Source organism: Epinephelus lanceolatus, chromosome 9 (assembly GCF_041903045.1).
Source record: "Epinephelus lanceolatus isolate andai-2023 chromosome 9, ASM4190304v1, whole genome shotgun sequence".
Taxonomy (NCBI): Eukaryota; Metazoa; Chordata; class Actinopteri; order Perciformes; family Serranidae; genus Epinephelus; species Epinephelus lanceolatus.
Genome location: NC_135742.1, coordinates 42,202,056 through 42,220,549, shown reverse-complemented (window position 1 = coordinate 42,220,549; position 18,494 = coordinate 42,202,056). Strand labels below are relative to the sequence as shown.

The following is an 18,494-nucleotide window of genomic DNA, read 5'->3' as shown; positions in this document are numbered from 1 at the left end:
CATTTACACTGATATTGATTCTTTTTTTTGGTGGCTAAAATATGTTTTGTTGCTGACTCCTCCACAGCAGTACATTGCTTAGCTTCAATGTCAGACTCCAGTCTGCTTCTCCAAACTGGGGGCGTGTCAACTGACATCTTCTGTTCGTAGTAATCTGTCTTTGGATAAGTACCCCATACAACCCCACTTAAAAAAATTCAAACTTTCCCTTTCAGTAACATTAAATCAATAAAGATAACTCAATTCCAAAGTTGTGTATATATTGTAAAAGCTTTAAAATGTTGGGAAAGACTTTAAATTGTTTGTAAGACAGTAACATTTTTAAAGCTGAGAGTGCAAAGATGTTCAACAACAATCAGTAACAATTATTTCACAAGTTAGCCTGAATGGTATAAACACAAGCAGCCACAGGTCTTTTCACAAACTGACTTTATTTAAAAAAAAACAACAAAAAAAACCAAAACAAAACAAAAAAAAAAAACGTTTTTCAGTTCCCAAAGTTTATATAGTCCAAAGTATATCTATTGTAAACAAACTGCATGTCCCATCTGAAATAAATCATGATTCAGCAATTTATACATCAATAGTTAGTGGTCCATCCAATGTGACCTAATTCTAAGTACAAACACATGTAACAAGACAAAACACAAAATCTCAAATGAAGTCCATCTGAAAATCTGTAAAAAGTGTGAAATTTCTTTTCCTCGTTTCTACTGCTCGTCCGTACCCTGTATTAGAGGGCTGCTTCACATCAGGATGTTTCTGCCTCTGTGCTCATACAGTCAGGACCGCGGCTTGCGGATGAGGAGGTGGTTAGGTCCTTCGTCAGTGGCTTTGATAATTTTCCAGGCATCATGGTGCATGAGGCCCTCCAGAGAACAGCCGTTGACAGACAGAACTTCATCACCAACTTCGATCAACCCGGACAGCTCTGCAGCACCTCCTGTTGTGCGAGTACAGCAATTCAATTAAAACACCTTTTTGTCATATTTGCTGTAACTGTCACTACATCCACACAGTAGTACAAGAGACAGTCTGAAAAATGTCCATCTTCCTGCTCGTAGTGCTTCTAATGGCATTTGCCCAAATTTATCGCAGCTGTTGGAAAACAACTAATCAGGGCAGAGGAGTCTCTAACACAGCTGTCAATCATGTTGATCACTGCTCGGGAAGTGCTGTCAAACTGTCAAACTAGGCAGTACTGATCAAATATGAATCAAGATAGAGTTACTGTATTGCCTACTTTTCTCCTCAGATCTTTTCAGAAACATATTTTAGCGTACTGTTTAGCTGTAAAATGAGAGTTTGTTTCAGCCAGTGGGTGGTGCTTGATTTCAGCTCAGCTGTTAACGTGGCGGCTGCTATGCTAAAATATGTTTCTGAAAACATCTGAGGCAAGAAATAGCATGTTTGATCAGGACTGCCTGGCTTGATAGTTTGACTGCAGTTCATGAGCAGTGGTTGACATGATTGACAGCTATGTTAGAACCTACTCTGCACTGATTGGTTGTTTTCGTTCATGTGCAGTCATGCCATTAGACCATTCAGAGGACGGAGTGGAACATGTTTTTTTCTTTTTCCACAAATTACCTGCTTTGTGTAACACTGTGTGAACATGGTGACCAACTGAGCAAATATGACAAAACTACCAACTACAGCTCAGAGCACAATATTGATATTTGATATCGCTCACACTGCTTTGAGCTACAGAAAAATGTCAGCCTGAAAGTACCTTCAGATGAAACATGTTGCTGTATCATAGCAAGTTATAGAGGCTCTTGTTATCAATTATTTCCACAGCAGCATCCACAGTTCTCAACCCAGACAGCAAAAAAAAAAGAGCTACCCAAAAATACTGACATGGCCAATTTAAATTGAAATATTGTCTTGGTCAAAGGTGGTGATGAACAATGTATGATAATTTAATTTTGGTTTAGTTTCTGTCACTGTGATTCAGGTACGGCCTGCTTCCTTTCTTTATATTCATGTTTTGTCAGTAGCTGGTACAGCCCAAAGGCTTAATTCCCTAGACTAAGCAGCAAATCTTTTTAAGAATACTACTTTTGCCATGACACTATTATAGCATGCTTGCAGATTATGGACATGGCAGATTTGCACAAGTTTACAAAGACAAAGTTGACACCATAAAAGGAGGGTTGCAGGTACACTCCAGTTCACCATGAATTGGCCTACACACCACTACCATGTCACTAAAATACAACCCTGATTCCAAAATAGTTGGGACACTTTGTAAAACCTAAAAACCGAATGCAATGATTTGCAAATCTTTTTTGACCTATATTCAACTGAATACAATCCAAAGACAAGATATTTAATGTTAGGCTGATAAACTTTATTGATTTTTGTAAATATACACTCATTCTGAATTTGATGTCTGCAACACGTTCCAAAATGTTGGGACAGGAGCATGTTTACCACTGTGTGACATCACTATTATTTTAAACAAGTAAGACTGGGTGGCAGTACATTAGGGACTTGGGTTGGGAACCGGAGGGTTGCCGGCTCAAGTCCCCGTCCGGACCAAATGCGGAGCGTGGACTGGCGGCTGGAGAGGTGCCAGTTCACCTCCTGGGCACTGCCGAGGTGCCCTTGAGCAAGGCACTGAACCCCCCAACTGCTTGGGTGCCTGACCAAGGCAGCCCGCTCACTCTGACATCTCTCCACTTTGTGCATGTATAGGTCCTGTTTGTGCATGTGTGTGTATTTCAGACCTGTGTGTTAATGACAACCGAGTGAAAAAACTGAATTTCCCCTCAGGGGGATTAATAAAGTATATAAATCAAAAATTAAATTAAATTAAAAAAAATAAATTAAATAAAACAACACTCAGTAAGTGTTTGTGAACTGAGGACACTAAGGGCTCTAGTTTCCCGGCGCAGCGCAGGGTGGCGAACCCCGCGCAGAGCTAGTTTTGAGCAGCGCAACCCGAGGCGTGCTCAGTCTGGTAGTTTGGCAGACCGAGACCGAGCAGGGAGAGGTGTCGACAGATCCAGCTTGGCGCAGTGACAGTTCCGTGCCAAAAGGCTTCGCAGAAGGTGCGCTAAAAGCTTGCCAACTGAAACCAGGTCTACTGTCAGCGCAGGCGGAGCGCAGCCAGTGTAAGCCGAAGTTTGGCTGACCGGCGGACAGTGCGCACACGTCACCAAAACCTCACAGGCAGGTCTCCAGGATGTCAGGCACATTAACAATGAAATAAATACCCACTATTCAATGCAACTATCTGCAATCAGCACATAAATGTATCTCTATATCGACTGTCCCGTCACATCTGATGTCAGATCAAATAGGATTGGCACCGTTTGGCACGTTTGGCACGCGTAATGGAAACCCAACCTGATTTGATTAACACAGCTGCAAACTAATGAGTTCACATCCCTCTCAGCCAACCACAAACAGCCACAGCATCAGATAGGGAGTATATATTCAGCATCTGTCATCTTAGAAAAGTCAAAAGAAAAGAAATAAAGTGAGACTGCGAGAGAGAAAGAGAGAGTGCCCGCGCACGAGAGAAACGCAACATTGATTTACAATTGTGGTGACCTCCTCCGAGGCTACCTTTGCATCATCAACCCGTGGAGGTCTGCTCGCGGTTCCGTATATTCGGACACTGTGAGCTTGGACCTCCCGGACCAAAACATCAGTTTCCTCCTGTGAGAAGTTTGGCTGTCTGACGCTGCCGCTCTCTTCTGCCATGGCGAATTGAGTAAACTCTCATTACGCCTTCGCGCGGCGCATTTAAGATACGATTTAATACAGTGTAGGAATGATACGATTCGATACGATTCTATGGTTAACATTTGTTGATGTAGACATTAATCATACATTATAAAATAAAGAAGCCAATTCTATAAAAGTGACATTCTTACAGTATTTTCAAATTTGTAAAAGACCACATCCCCAAGCATTGTTGCTGTATGGCACTGGGAAAAATAAAATAAAAAGTCAAACAACAACAAAATCACATGTCAAATGTATTTATTTTTAGACATGGACCAAAAAAAGTCTTGCTGAATGAACATCATTTTGTTGGACGGGATCAATATAAAAATGAGAAGACGTTTTAAACTTTAAGTGAACTTTAAGTAAAATTTAAGTGTTTTAAACCTACTTGTTGTGTTGTTTTTATGGTATTGTCTGTGTTTTTGTATGTATCTTATATGGACTTGAGTCTGGAATAAAGTTTATTATAACACTGTACAACATAAACATAAAGCAGAATAAAATAATAACATGCAATGTAGGGGCAGAATCTGACATCTCCTGTTATTAGTTGATATCATGGACTGTGATGACTAGCAGCTTATCACTGACAGCATGTCAGACTATTTCTCTGTGTTTGCTACACTCTGTTATCTTGTCATTTATAAAAAGATAAATCACTTTTCTATAATACATCAATGATATTTCAATGGAATAAATTACTTATTGACTTATTCATACTTCAAAAACAGCATCAATAAGTGATTAACATAAGGGGGGATCAAAATAAAATAAATAAATAAAATCAAAATCAACCAGCCACCCTCCTCCTCTGACAAGTAAAGAACAGTCCCTTCATAAGTAAAGAACAGTCCCTAAAGTGCAGTGAGGTTTGTGGAAATGTGAACTGCTCGTTTCGCCTCTGACACGTCACATACCTGTGTGCTGGTGCTACTGCAGCTCGGCTGTTCAGGTATTTCTGGGCAGTCATGACACCGACGAAGACTTCTTGGACCTGGAGCCGGGCTTGTCGGTCGCCGGTAAGCCGTTATCATGCGCCGCCGTATTTGACAGAATACGTATTTCTGTCTGTGTCTGTGACCCCCGTTCAACCCACAGCTGGCAGGATTCGCCGTTTAGTTTCTGCTGCGGCTTGGCTGCTCCCTGGTTTATCCAACCAGCATTAGCTTCTGTTCCTCAGCTCCACCGGTCAAGCTGGCGCTGATGTTTACATCCATTATCGTTGTCAGTAATGCCTGCTACGAGCATGCTGCCGTCTCTCGCGTTGTTTTCGAGATGCAAACTGTTAAAGTCAGTCAACCGGTTGCTAGTCTCGCGATACCCGAATCCATGACTCTACAATCGATTCATCTAAGGATTCATGGCTGATTCGTATCGATTGAGGAGGCTGCTACCGACGTAGCCATATCTCTCGCTTGTCAAACCGGATATCCAGTCGTATTGGTTAATCGTTCTCAACCCTAGCACCAACACACCTCAATACCATCACAGATGCTTGAACTTTGAGCTGGGAACAATCTGAATGGTCCTTTTCCTCTTTCGACCAGATGACACCACGTCCATGATTTCCTTAAGCAGTCTGAAATGTGGACTCGTCAGACCACTTCACACTTTTCCACTTTGTGTCAGTCCATCTCAGATGAGCTCGGGTCCAGAGAAGTCAGCAGTGTTTTTGGATGTTGTTGATATATGGCTTTCACTTTGCATGGTAGAGTCTCAGCTAGCATTTAAAGATGTAGTGATGAATTGTGTTTACTGACAGTGGAACACCATTGTGTTCCTGCCCATGTAGTAATATCCTTCATACAGTCATGTCAGTTTTTAATACGGTGCTGCCTGAAGAGTGAAAGCTTACGGCCATTTAGTGATGGTTTTCAGCCGTGCCCCCTACTTGCAGAGATTTCTCGGAATTCTCTGAATCTTTTGATGATATTATTGATTGTAGATGGTGAAATCCCTAAATTCTTTGCAACTGTGCGTTGAGAAACCTGTGCTTAAAACTGCTAGACTTTTTGCCTTCAGAGTTTTTCACAAAGTGACAATCCGTGCTTGTAAACAACTGAGCATTTTGAGGATGCCCCTCTACTACCAATTCACCTGTTTATCAGTAAAATGTTCCACACAGGTGTTTTTTGGAGCATCACACAACTTTCCTAGTATTTTGTTGCCTCGTCCCAAATTTTTGGGAAGATGTTGCAGGCACCAAATTCAGAATGAGTGTATATTTACAAAAAACAATGAAGTTTATCAGTTTAAACATTAAATATCTTATCTTGGTACTGTACTTAATCAAGTATGTCGAAAATGATATGCAAATTATTGCAATTTGTTTTAATTTCCATTTTAAACAGCTCCCCAACTTTTTTGAAATCGGATGGTAGATTTTAGATGAATATTTAGCTTTAACATATACCTCCTGAGAGACTTAGAAAGCATTTTACCTTTAAAGATGCGTTTGACAATGAGAGGCCTGTCTCCTTGGCTTGAGGACTTCCCCCCTTCCAGACTAAAGCCCAGGCCAGCAGAAGACTTGTGAAGCTCCACCGTTACAGCACCGCCTGGACCCACATCCCCTACTGAGAGATATCCAACACCCAGAATTACAAAGGTGACATATTAAAATGGGTAGTTTATAGGATGTTGCTACTGCTTACTTTTGGAGCCAAGTGAACTTACTGCCAGTTGATGACAGCTAACACTGCAACAGCATAGGCTGTTTATAGAGGTCATTTTATGTCTGAAACAGTGAACTGGTCTATATACATGACCTGGACTGGTGGACTGACAGAACAAGTAGATCAGAGTGCTTAAAAATAAGTTTCATAGGTAAAAAGTATTCAAATGCAATGTTACTGAACAGGTTAATGTTAACAAAGACAGGTACAGTAAAGGTTATTAGGTTCAAACACAACACTGGAGGAAGACCTGTTGCTGTGGGGGATAAACTACTTTACTATTATGCAGGTTTGCCTGAATTGTTGCAAGTGTAAGCCTCAGCCTTACCTGCTCCAGGTTCCAAAGAGTTCTTCCTGTCAGAGGTCTTCCTCTTTGGCTGGCCAGCCGAGTCATGTATGTCAGAGACGCTCAGTTCACGGTTCTTGTCTCTCCAAATGACAACTAAGGCTTGATTGGACAACCTTGCTTGATGAAGGCAAGATACAGCCTCTCCATGGGTTTTACCCCCAAGACTTGTGCCATTTATGGATAAAATGCTGTCACCTCTCTGAATCGTGCCTTCAAGGTTCGCGGTTCCTTTGGTGAAGACTCGATGAACCTGGATACAAAGATACGTGTTACAGTATTACCACCTGCTGCTCAGAGAGATTGGCAAGATCTATTAAAACACATCCAGCATTGCTTCACCTACATTCAGTTTCAAAACAATTCAATACACAATTTGCCTCAGAGGGCTTTACAGCATATGACATCCCTCTGTCCTTGGACCCTCACAGTGGATAAGGAAAAACTCCCCCAAAAACCCTTTAACGGGAAAAAAAAATGGTAGAAGCCTCAAGAAGAGCAACTGAGGAGGGATCCCTCTTCCAGGACAGACAGACGTGCAATAGACGTCGTACAGAACAGATCAACATAAAAAATTTACAGTAATCCGTATGACAAAGTGATACATAAAGAGAAGGAGAGACAGAGAGAGAAACTGAGACAGAGAGAGACCGAGAGAGATAGAGTCAGAGAGAGAAACAGGGCAGACAGTAATGACAATAGCTACAATAACATTTATTTTAGTAATAATAATAATATTAATAATAACAACAACAACAGTAATTGAGGTAGCATATGTTGTAATTATATATCAACATATAATAGTATATGTATGTGACAATAATAATCATGTGTATAATAACATTATAAGTATGACTAATAATAACAGCAGTAGTAGTCAGCATCAGGCAGGACAACAGCAGCAGCACAGCCAGGTGACATGATCCAGACATAGCTGCGATTCGAGGGAACCTACGAGACAGTGGAGCACAAAGGCTCTGGGTATCATGGGAGGTCCCCGTCAGACTAGGCCTATGTCAGCCTAACTAGGGGCTGGTCCAAGGCAAACCTGAGCCAGCCCTAACAACACGCTTTATCAAAGAGGAAAGTCTAGTCTTAAATGTGGAGATGATCTGCCTCCCATACATCCCACATACAGTACATTATTTTAACACCTTAACATTAATATCATTTTTCACTTCTAAATCCATTTTACAATTCTAAATGCATTTTTATCAAGCAGGTGATTCTCCTGAGACACTATAACATCAAACCCCTTGCAGACATGCACCCCTTAATGTTACTCTGATTAAGTTAACATGATGGTACATTGCATTCATGAGGATGAGACAGATGCAAGGTCACAGTGACCTTGACCTTTAATGTGTGACCACCAAAAACTAATCAGTTCATCGCTGAGTCTACGTGGACATCTGCTCCAAATTTGAAGAAATTCTCTTGAGGCGTCCTTGAGATATCGTGTTCACAAGGATGGGGTGGAAGTATGGACAACCCGAAAACACAATGCATCCGGCCATTGCTATCGCCTGTGCGAAGGCATAACAAAACTATTTACATACAGCACGTAAATAAACAGAGGGCTGCAACCTTGCATCCTGTCAATAATGCTTGTGCATGATTCAAACAGGCAGCAGAATTCTCTCTCTAATACTAATGTGAAAATGTGTGAAAAGAGGGAGCTAACTTCCTGCACTCACATTGGTCATTAATGAAAGCTTCAACTGCAATATACCATCAACCTGCCAGGGACTGCAGATGAAAATTAGCCTGTATGGCTAAATCTGGCACATTTACGTGACTTAAGTGGTCATGTTAATTAATGTGCACTGTCCCTTCTTAAATAAAATAAACATAAATTTTAAGTGTCCTCTCACATCTAAATAAAGCTGTCACAAACTTTGAGGGGGAAGACGACCACCTGGATTAAGAATTCAAATATGTTATTTCCATGGCCTAGGAGGGTTCAGTCAGTGTTTGTGAACATGAGCTACTCTCCAGATATCAGATATCTAAGTCTCGGACTTGTCTCAGACTTGTCATCAAGTATAAAGTCTGGAGCTGCACCATAGACAATGAAATTTAAAAAACAAAACAAAGGACAAATACAGCTTATGCATAAGTTAAGAATTTAAGCTCCTACAGTATGTGTAGGATTTAAAAGTTCCTGACTTTGTTACCCCCCATCAAAAAAGACCAGAGCAGCTTGCAATAATCAACTCTCGACCCAGTCTCCAAATGTTGGCATTGCAATTTTGTGAAAACCATGGATATGTTACATTTGCATGTTATTATGTAGCAGATACATTGAAACTTAAAGGTTTCAGCAGCACTGTGGTTAACATGTGGTTTGGTTTAGGCACAAAAAACACTTGATTATAGTTAGGAAAAGATCATGTTTTGGCTTAAAATACCTGGTTTTGGGGACACGAACCCAGCTGAAAAAAAACAGGATGGGCCCCTGACAAACACCCACATTTGGTGGCTAAAACGTTGCAAGAAATCCTGAAATGAGTTGCTAAAAAACAACCACTTTTGTTGTTTGTTGGTTTGGAACAGTAGTCTGCAGTGGTCTGCAGCTTGGCAGGTGTCTTGCCTAGGTGACACACCTTCCACCATTTCCTTGACTTCCAAATGACAAAGTCAGCTCATATACTATGTCACTTTAGAAACACGAATATGTTACATTTGCATATTTCATCGTTGGAAATGTGCAAATGTAACATATTCGTGGTTTGCACTAATATACAATACAAATATCTTTTGGCAACTGGGTTGCAACTATGTCCAGTGTTTCAACAGCAAGATTCAGAGTCTCTACAGACTGTACTTACTGTTACTGCCTTCTGCTCAAGGTCGACTCCACCAGCAATACTAAAACCAAGTCCTGAGCCCTCTTCTTTACTTAGGACAACAAGGTGAGTATTATCGTTAACCTGCAGAGAGTTCAGTCAGAGTCAGTGTGACAAAAAAAATCATACAGAAAGTAGGACTGAAACAATATGGTTTTCTGAATGTAATAGATATTTAACTTTATGTGAAATAGGTCTTGTTAATGTATCTATCAGCACTATATAGTTACCTCTGAGAGGGCCCTGGCCTCCTGAAGCAGGGCCGACACATATGATTTCACTGTCTGGGAGGACAGCAGTGTTTGCAATTTACACTGACTCACAGGAGAAGCAGCCAGCCCCTTTAAACTGCAGAAAAAGGAGACAATGTTTTATTTCCTTGACTCTGAATATTCGAAAAGGTTTCTGTACTCATCTTCCACAGCACTGATACACTGGTACCAGCTGTGCTTTCATACTGTCTCTTACTGTTAATGTTTACTGCAGTCATTCTGCTGTTCTCTGCTACTAATCAAGAAAAGTTGCCATTATTGTGTTGTAGCCTTGTTGTCAACAAATTCAAATATTGCTAAACTCTGATTGGTGCATGGACCCACAAAATCTCAGGTTTTTTCCACTGAGCTCTGTCCACTAAAAACTAGTAAGAACAATGCAGAGAAAACACAAATTTAGAACTCTCTTGTGATTCAGAAAATGAATAAATGTAGATGACCTTTATACACTACTAATCCTAGTCATAGAAATTTCTCAGATTGCCATGCCTTTATTCTCTCTATAACTTTTCACATAAAATTACAATACAATATCAACAACATTAATATGACTATTTCTTGTAAAACCGCAATATTATGAACATATTATGAATTCATTGTCAGATTTTTTTGGCCTCCAAGAGTTCCTTTACTCTCTCATAAGCCCTTTTTAATACTGAGATTGCACTATAGGACCGCTATGAAGTCCCTTCTTCAAAGGCGGTGTGCCTTTGCTTTTTTTGCACAGATTCAAACAACAGCAGCATCATGCAACCCCAGTGTATGATTTTTAATAGCATGGTGGCGTACCAGAAACAAATGAGGCATGACAGGTGTGACATGTAACATATGCTTTGGCAACGCTTTATAAACAATAACGGCATACCGTAGCAATATCAATCATTAACCATCCCTGTTAGATAGCGACTGATTTCATCCTCTGCACCAAGGGTAAGGAGCTCCTGGACCCCATTGTTTTCCCATTCCCAACATTTTAGGCTGATGTTCTTCTTCAAGTTAGCTGCTAAGTGCTGCTTGATGCTTTTTAAATCTCCCACAATGGGTCGTCTATGGTCCCATCCTGCTGTCTGTGCATCGATTTGGAATTGTTACTATCTTTGCTGCCGGCTTAAAGGTGAGACAACTCCCCACTACGCGATCATACTTTTATAGAGGAGGGCCAGGCAAAAGAACAATGCAATATTCCTGCCTTGAACAGGTAGTGTAAAAGGGGCTATAGCTTCACTGTAGTCTGCTATAGTGTCTTGATGAAACCACTGGAGGCACTAAAGTCCAACATTTTCAAATCCTACACACAGTAGCTTGAATGTGCTTTAAATATACAGGATTTTAAATGAACAAGTTCCCACCTGATTGACCAGCCAGGTTGTTGCCCATGGCTCTCTGGGTTTCTTTGAGGAGTCTCTTCAGTGGATCCAAGATCACCTCGGCTCACCCTGTTCACATCCACTTCTGTCAGGGTTGCAGCAGGTGGAGAGCTTTTAGTCACTGTGGCTTTCGTAGGCGTAGTCATAGTTGAATCTACATCTGTACCATGGCTGACTGTAAAGTCCTCTGTGCATAGTTTTTCCAATTCAGGCATGCTGAGAGCCCTGAGCTGGCGCAACCTGCTGCGGGGAAGTCTGTCGTGTTTCCTCCGCAGTACCTGGGGGGTCTGCGGTCTAGTCCCATCTGGAGCTTTATGAACTGGAGCCTCAGGATTGTTTTCAGTCATGGGAGCCGTGTTACAGCTGGATTTTGGGAGCTCGAGGTTTATGGAGTTAATGCTTGATGGTGATTTACCAAGAAGAGGTGAGCAGGGTGTGGGTGAGATTAGATTTTCCACATAAGAACTAAAACTCCGCTGACGTGCCCGGCAGTCAATAGAATTAACCAAGCCCATATAACCAGCAATCCTTTGGTTAAGCGAGGCTCTATATGCCAGAGCATAAGACTGAATGTCACTGCTTTTAGCCACCGGCTTGTCAAAGTTAGCCAGGTTTTCAAAGGACTTTATCTTGTGTCTGACAGAGAAGGGGTTGTAGTCTGCAGACAAGGCAGTGTCTGTGGAGAAGCTTCGTCTTTCCATCGTCTTTATGTACAGTCTGGATGTGCTGGACTTCAGGGTCTCACTTGTCTCCACAATAAGTTTTGAGCTATTACTTGTGCTTGAATTAGTTTCTTTAGCAGGACACAGTGAATGAAATACTGTGTTGACATGAGAAAGCATGGGAGCTAATCTTGCATCTGCGTCTCTTTGAGTGGGTTTAGAGTCTTTTGAATTCACTGTCTTGCTGCGAGCCATAACTGGTGATGATGAACCAGAAAAGGAAGACAGTCGAACTTCAATAAATGTTCTCTGAGTGGCCAGGGTGTGTGATTGGCCCTGTGATTTGGCTGGTGCTCTGGAGCCTAAATGGATGTCCTTCTCCTTTGCCAGTTGCGCACTTGGTAATGTGCCACTTGAAGGCCCATGCTCAACTGGAACTTGCCTGCTGTCACTTACTTTAGGCAATGAAAGACAGTTATTCATATCAGGCTGGTTAGTGGTCTTCAGAAGGCTGGCTGTGGTTACTGTTTGTAATTTCGTTGACTGGTTCACGGAACCATTGGTGTTCAAAAGAATTGGACTTTCACTGCTGGTAGGTTTTTGGAGAGGCTCCATCTGGGGTTTGTTCTTATTCTTAATACTAAGGCCCTTCAATTTGGGGGCACTAGTGTTTGGTCTGATTTGAGTTTCAACCTGGAGTTTAGAGTCCCTGCTACACACAGGATGGTCTGAATGATCAAGTTTTACCCCAGAGGTCTTCTTAAGCATGCTAGGGTTTAAATTAGTTCCACTCTCCACTACTTTTTCTTTGTTCATCATTGATGCTGACTTGCTGATGCTTGAACCTGAGGTCTCTGATTCCATTGAGGGTAAATGGGGTATTTGTGTATCCAAATACTTCAATAAATTTGAGGTCACATTTGCAGTCGTACCCTGAGTGATACTGTGCGTATCTGGTGGGGAGGGGCTGCTGGAAGTGCTTTGGCTTCCAGGACCGGATGCCACCATTGCTTTAACTTTGTCACAGGGTTCAATGGCACTGTTAAGGTGGCACTCTATAAAAGACACAGGTATTGTACTGTTGGCAGATTGGCATAGTTGCTCTGTAGAGAGCTGAGAGTCTTGGGTTGTTGTAACAGACTTTTCTTTGTTAATCAGTGAGATTTCAGCAGAGACCTGCAACCCATCCATGGTCTGATCCAGGCTTGTTTTTTGGCTGCTGGCATGCTGAAAAAATGGAGACCTGTTTGGTGACTCGCGTCCCCCAGCATCAGGTTGCTGGGCATCACGGGAACAAAACTCTACTTCTTCCTCATCTGAGGAGGGCTCATGAAGACTACCACTACTGCCGTCTGTCTTATTGACCATTACACTGCTGTCAGTGGTGGAGTCACTGTTTGAATCACTGTCATCTCCTATGGGGTACATACATTTAGAACCAGCATCAGGCCTTCTGAAAGGTGAGCCATTGAAAACAGCGGAGCAGGTTTCCTTTTGTTTGTTCACTTGTGTCATCTCCACAGGGAGCATGGCACTTTTTTCATTTCCTGTATCCAAGATGACAGCCTGAGTGCCAGCTTTCTCAGACAGGGTTACAGTATTTTGGCTTGAACAGCAGGAAACAGGCTCATTAGGTAATGTTTTGTAGGGGAATTGGGTCTGTGCATTTGTATCACTACAGAGGCTCACTTCTGATAAAATGTCATCTATATTGGTGATGGGTATTTGAAAGTCATCGTCTGCTTGGGTTGTGTGGTTCCCTGATTTTGCATGTATTACTTGTCCTTCATCAGACGTCCCCTGAACTGATCTGGCTGGGTTCAGTCTAGCAGCTCCATCACTGCTGCCTGATGACATTATCAAACTGGACAGTCGATCTACAGCTAGGACCAGAGAAAAGAAGGAAGCTGTTTAGTTAGGACTGCATGACAGGGAAGTGTTGAGTTAATCATTTTACATAACATATACATGTTTTTCCAAAGTGGTAAACAGACCGCACTTACAGAGAACTTTTCTACCTTATAACATACAAAGCACCTTACAATCAGCTTCTCACTCACCCATTCGCACACCCACTTTCACACATAGAAAAAACTTCTAAAAACTAAAAATTCTATTTTATCTTACAACATTGTGAGGTTACATAGATGTCATGCTATAGAACACAATAATCCAAAAAGAATGTCCAGGGTGATGGTTTTCAGTAATGCTATGTCTGATCTTCACGGAGAAGAACCTTAGAGACCATAGCACTGAGTCATTCTCCACTGAACAATTCTTTCACTTACATCCTGCAACCTACAGAACATTTAGAATCCCCAAATCTGGTTGTTCTTTATACTGTAGTAATATACACCTCCAGGCAGCAACACAGCTGTCAAATTAAATGGATTTGAATCTGAATTTAAATATCTGTTCACCAAAAGTCCCTGAAAATTTCTTAAAAGTCTAGTGTGCTGGATTTAGTGCCATCAAATGGTGAGGTTGCAGATTGCAACCAACTGAAACTTCTCCTGTGTGTAGGAGAACTATGGTGGTTGACACAAAAATGTGAATGATCCTATCTAGCCAGTGTTGGGTTTGTCTGTTCTGGGCTACTGTAGAAACATCATGGTGGACTCTGTGGAAGAGAACCGGCTCCATATGTAGACATAAAAATAAAAAGTAACAAAGACACTTTGGATCTCATTCATGAAATGTGAGCAGAACAAATTTGTGTGTAAACTGCTGGCAGAAGGAAATTTATATGTATTTAGGCATTAATCAATATGTTAGTAGCTCTGATTGTTTCGTAGGCACTAACAAAATCTTCTCCTGCTTCTGTGTAAATAAAGAATGCATATAAATATTGCTTGTCATTATTAGAAATTACAATTTCACTTCATATTGTGCTGTTATGTTCATAATACACAAATGCCTTTGAAACACATAAATTAAACATGACAAAAGATTATTAATATAACATATTTAGCTTAATTAGTTGGCATTTAGCAGATTTAAACTTCAGATTAGGTTTCTCAAAAATGTCGATGGGTTATTTAAATCCACTTAATACACTTCTACATTTCTGACATCCTGTTCCCACTCCCAGAACTGTTTGAATGGCGAGAATGTGAGACTCATGTTACTGACCAAACACTAAGCTATCAGTGATGGCTGTCAGTATGTATAGAGATTTAACATTTAATATAACACATGTATCACTGTACCTTCTATATATATATAAAATATTTTTTCTCATCTCCACTTCAACCAGGCTAACTTCAGTCTCTGTTTGCACCATGTTTGCTGGTCTGCTGGTTTGCAGCTATATATAGTACCTATCACCTCCACATATGGTAGTCACTAGGTATTCGTGGGCGGGAATGTATGCTAATTGCTGACTAGAGGGAGTGTGCATTTTAAATGGTATTCATGAACATACACACGTGCCCATGATCAAATCTGGGTTTTCTGCGGTGTTCATGAATCCGGTGTAGGTTTTTAGCACCAAGGCTAAATCGACTCTCAGATCTACTAACATTTCATGAATGAGACAGAATGATTATTATTTCTGTGTAGTTATACACTAATGAAAATATTCATATGACTACTGTAATCTATTTCTGCCAATATATCTCCCAAAATCCTACACACTGGACCTTTAAGATCTGTGATTTAAATAGAGGCAAGCTCAAAACCTCTTTAATGGAACTAACTGACAAAGAGGGCTGATTGCAAATTTTTAGACCAGAGCAATAACAATCTGCCCAATGAAACTCACAGGCAGAAAAACCTCAAATAGAATGAGAGCTATTGCATAACAGATTGCTTTAAACATCATTGTAACTTTAGTCAAACTGAGACTTCATATAGACTAAATATATTATTATAAACAGTTACTGCTGGGCCATTGAACTATCAGAATGTACACTTTGGGGATTCATAAAATAAGAAGAAGCCATGCATGCAGGCATATCATAGAACATTGTAACTACATACTATATGCTCCATCAGAGGTGTTAGATTATGTCAGCAAAGACTTAAAATCTGTGTGCATGTGTCTATGGTTGGGTTGACAGAAATTAATTGATTAGTTCAGAAAAAAAGGTACCAAAGACATTGCTGTGGTTGCTCCAGGATGTCACCTGAGTAGTTCTTATGTTGCTGTCTCTCATTTAACAGATTAATCTGATAACATGTAAAGAAGAGGACTTAAGGACCTGTCTGTTAAAAACTGAAAAGAACAGGTATTCAGTGTGGAAACGTTAAGAGTCAGAGGAGTGACATATCTTTTTTCTTTCATCATATAAAACTGTAATTCTATCTGTATAGAGCTACTAAATTAAAGGGATAGTTCAGATTTTTTTAAGTGGGTTGTATGAGATACTTATCCAAAGTCAATGTATTACCTACAGTAGATGGCGGTTGGCATGCCCCCAGTTTAGAGAAGCAGGCTGGAGTCTGACATGGATACAACCCCTCTTCAAAAAATCTGAGCTATCCCTTTAAATTAAACTCTTAAACAGCAATCCAAAAATGTTGGAATTCATGTGTAGATGTTAATTTTTTTTACAAAAAGATTCTAATCTAATAGAAAGCACCCTGTTTGGTAAAATCCTTGATAAAACTCTCTGTTGGCAGCCAAGAAACAGTGATCCACAGCAATATCTATGCTACTCTAAATTAAGATTTACACTACTCCACCATCAAATTCTCAATATGAGACATACAAGGACATACAGGGAGTTAAGCTACGTGGTAAATATGGTATAGGTAACTAAAGGTAAAAGATACTGTATGAAATAGTCACCATGGATAGAAAGCCAGAATCTTGCAGGTTGCTTTGGGGAGGTAAATGAGGGAGGGTTGATCCTACATCTTAGGTCGGCATAAAAGGGAAAGAAATGGTGCTCTATTTAAAGGCAGACTGTGTAGGATTCTGCCACTAATGGCTTGTAAGCACTAGTCAAAAGATGCATCATACACATAAAATAATATACGCCATCACACCACATGAAGGGGCAAGGCTTTAGAAAATAACAGCAAAAGGAAAAACATCTGCACACTGCATCAAACCACAAATTTATTTGAAGTCCAACTGAAATCACATTTAGCCACCCCTTTTTGGGGTCTAAAATGTATCAACATGTTTGTTAAAACCAACATTAACAGTGCACTTTTCCCTGGTGCACGTTTGTATAGTCACTGGCTCAACAAACTAAATTTTGTATATATATTTGTATTATATATATATATATATATATATATATATATATATATATATCTGGGCCAGCTGTGGCAGCTAAGAGCAGGTGATCCAACAATCAGAAGATCAGTGGTTTGATCCCCAGCCCCTCCAGCATGTCAAAGCATCCTTGAGCAAGATACGGAACCCCAATGGCTGTTCCATCAGTGTGAAAACGTGTTAAAAAAACTGAGTAGCAGGTTGCACCCTATGTGGTGGCCTCGGCCACCTGTGTGTGAATGGTTGAATGTGAGTCATAGGGCTCTAGTTTCGCAGACCGGGCGAGGCGGGGGCGCAGCGCACCTGCGCTTTGCCAACTGGGTGTGGCCAGGCGGATTTTGCAAGTTTGGCACACCGTGCGCCTGGCGCAACTACTCTAACCCTGTAAAACCCATTGTTGCAAATTTACAACATCACTTTTAACAATTCTAAAAAAAGGCCTGCAAATGTTTTTTTTTTCTCAAAACCACATTTACATAGTTAATGGGTCCTACTGTTCGTCCTCACAATGCTATTGGATAGAAGAAGTGTTTATAGGTCTGGTCATCTGGCCATGAACTCACTCTACCTGCAAACTTCCCGTTGAGCTCATCTCCTTTTTTTGCATGACTGGATTTGTCAGGATTAAAGTAAGTAAAATTCCTTAAATATTTTTTTTGTGTTTATTACAATGTCTAGAACATGTACATATTTAGTTATTTTGGAAAACATTCATCAAATTTGATTTATAGCTTGTTATGTCTATGTTGTAATTCTACAACGTTGGGTCAGTGTGGTAGTCAAAATAGCCTGTGCTTCCTTACACATTACATAAGGTCACTGCACTTCTCACATGGTCATAAATTGAAAAAAATGTAGTAGAAATTTAAAGTATTAGATGATTCATTGTAACGAAGCTCTAAATGTGCTTTTCTGTTAAATTTTTACTTAGTTTAGCTTAGACCATAATTAAATACATGAATAAATTGTATGGGGTATCTGAAACTCCAACATCTATAGCAGTATTTGAAACTCCCTGTATCTTTGTAGTTTTTTGTTTGTTTTTTAACTTCTAAATGATCCTGAGCTATTTTTCTCAGTGTTGCCCAAGCAGCAGTTTGTAGCATTAGGAGATCGAAAAACGGGTTCTGAATGTTCTGGATTTGTTGGGGGGATGCCTGTTGCATTGTTCAGGGACAGGTGCTAATGGTCTTGAATGTGAACCTGTAAGTGCTCTGGGGGGATGCATGTGTTCCTTTAGTGATTCAGTAACATCTAAAGAACTGCTTTGCCCATCACTACACCAAAGTGTAACAACATCAGCTGGTTCAAACTAACTGATGAACAGAGGCTAATACAAAAGTGGTAAAGTGAGC

General features: G+C 40.5%; 1 protein-coding gene across 4 annotated transcripts in view; it reads right to left on the bottom strand.

The window, feature by feature from the left end:
- Positions 1 to 412: 412 nt before the first annotated feature.
- pdzd2 (PDZ domain containing 2) overlaps positions 413 to 18,494 on the bottom strand; it is a 116,975-nt gene continuing 98,893 nt past the window's right edge. For 3 of the 4 annotated variants that reach the window (XM_033620026.2, XM_033620027.2, XM_078170971.1), the window contains exons 21-26: positions 11,233 to 13,795; positions 9,842 to 9,959; positions 9,594 to 9,695; positions 6,745 to 7,015; positions 6,183 to 6,317; positions 413 to 943 (exon numbers count right to left, since the gene is read on the bottom strand). In XM_033620026.2, the coding sequence (XP_033475917.2) occupies positions 783 to 943; positions 6,183 to 6,317; positions 6,745 to 7,015; positions 9,594 to 9,695; positions 9,842 to 9,959; positions 11,233 to 13,795 (3,350 nt within the window). In that variant the 3' untranslated portion in view covers positions 413 to 782. Of the gene's footprint in view, positions 944 to 6,182; positions 6,318 to 6,744; positions 7,016 to 9,593; positions 9,696 to 9,841; positions 9,960 to 11,232; positions 13,796 to 16,704; positions 16,773 to 18,494 lie in introns of those variants that run through there. The other variant, XM_078170972.1, reaches the window with a different exon arrangement.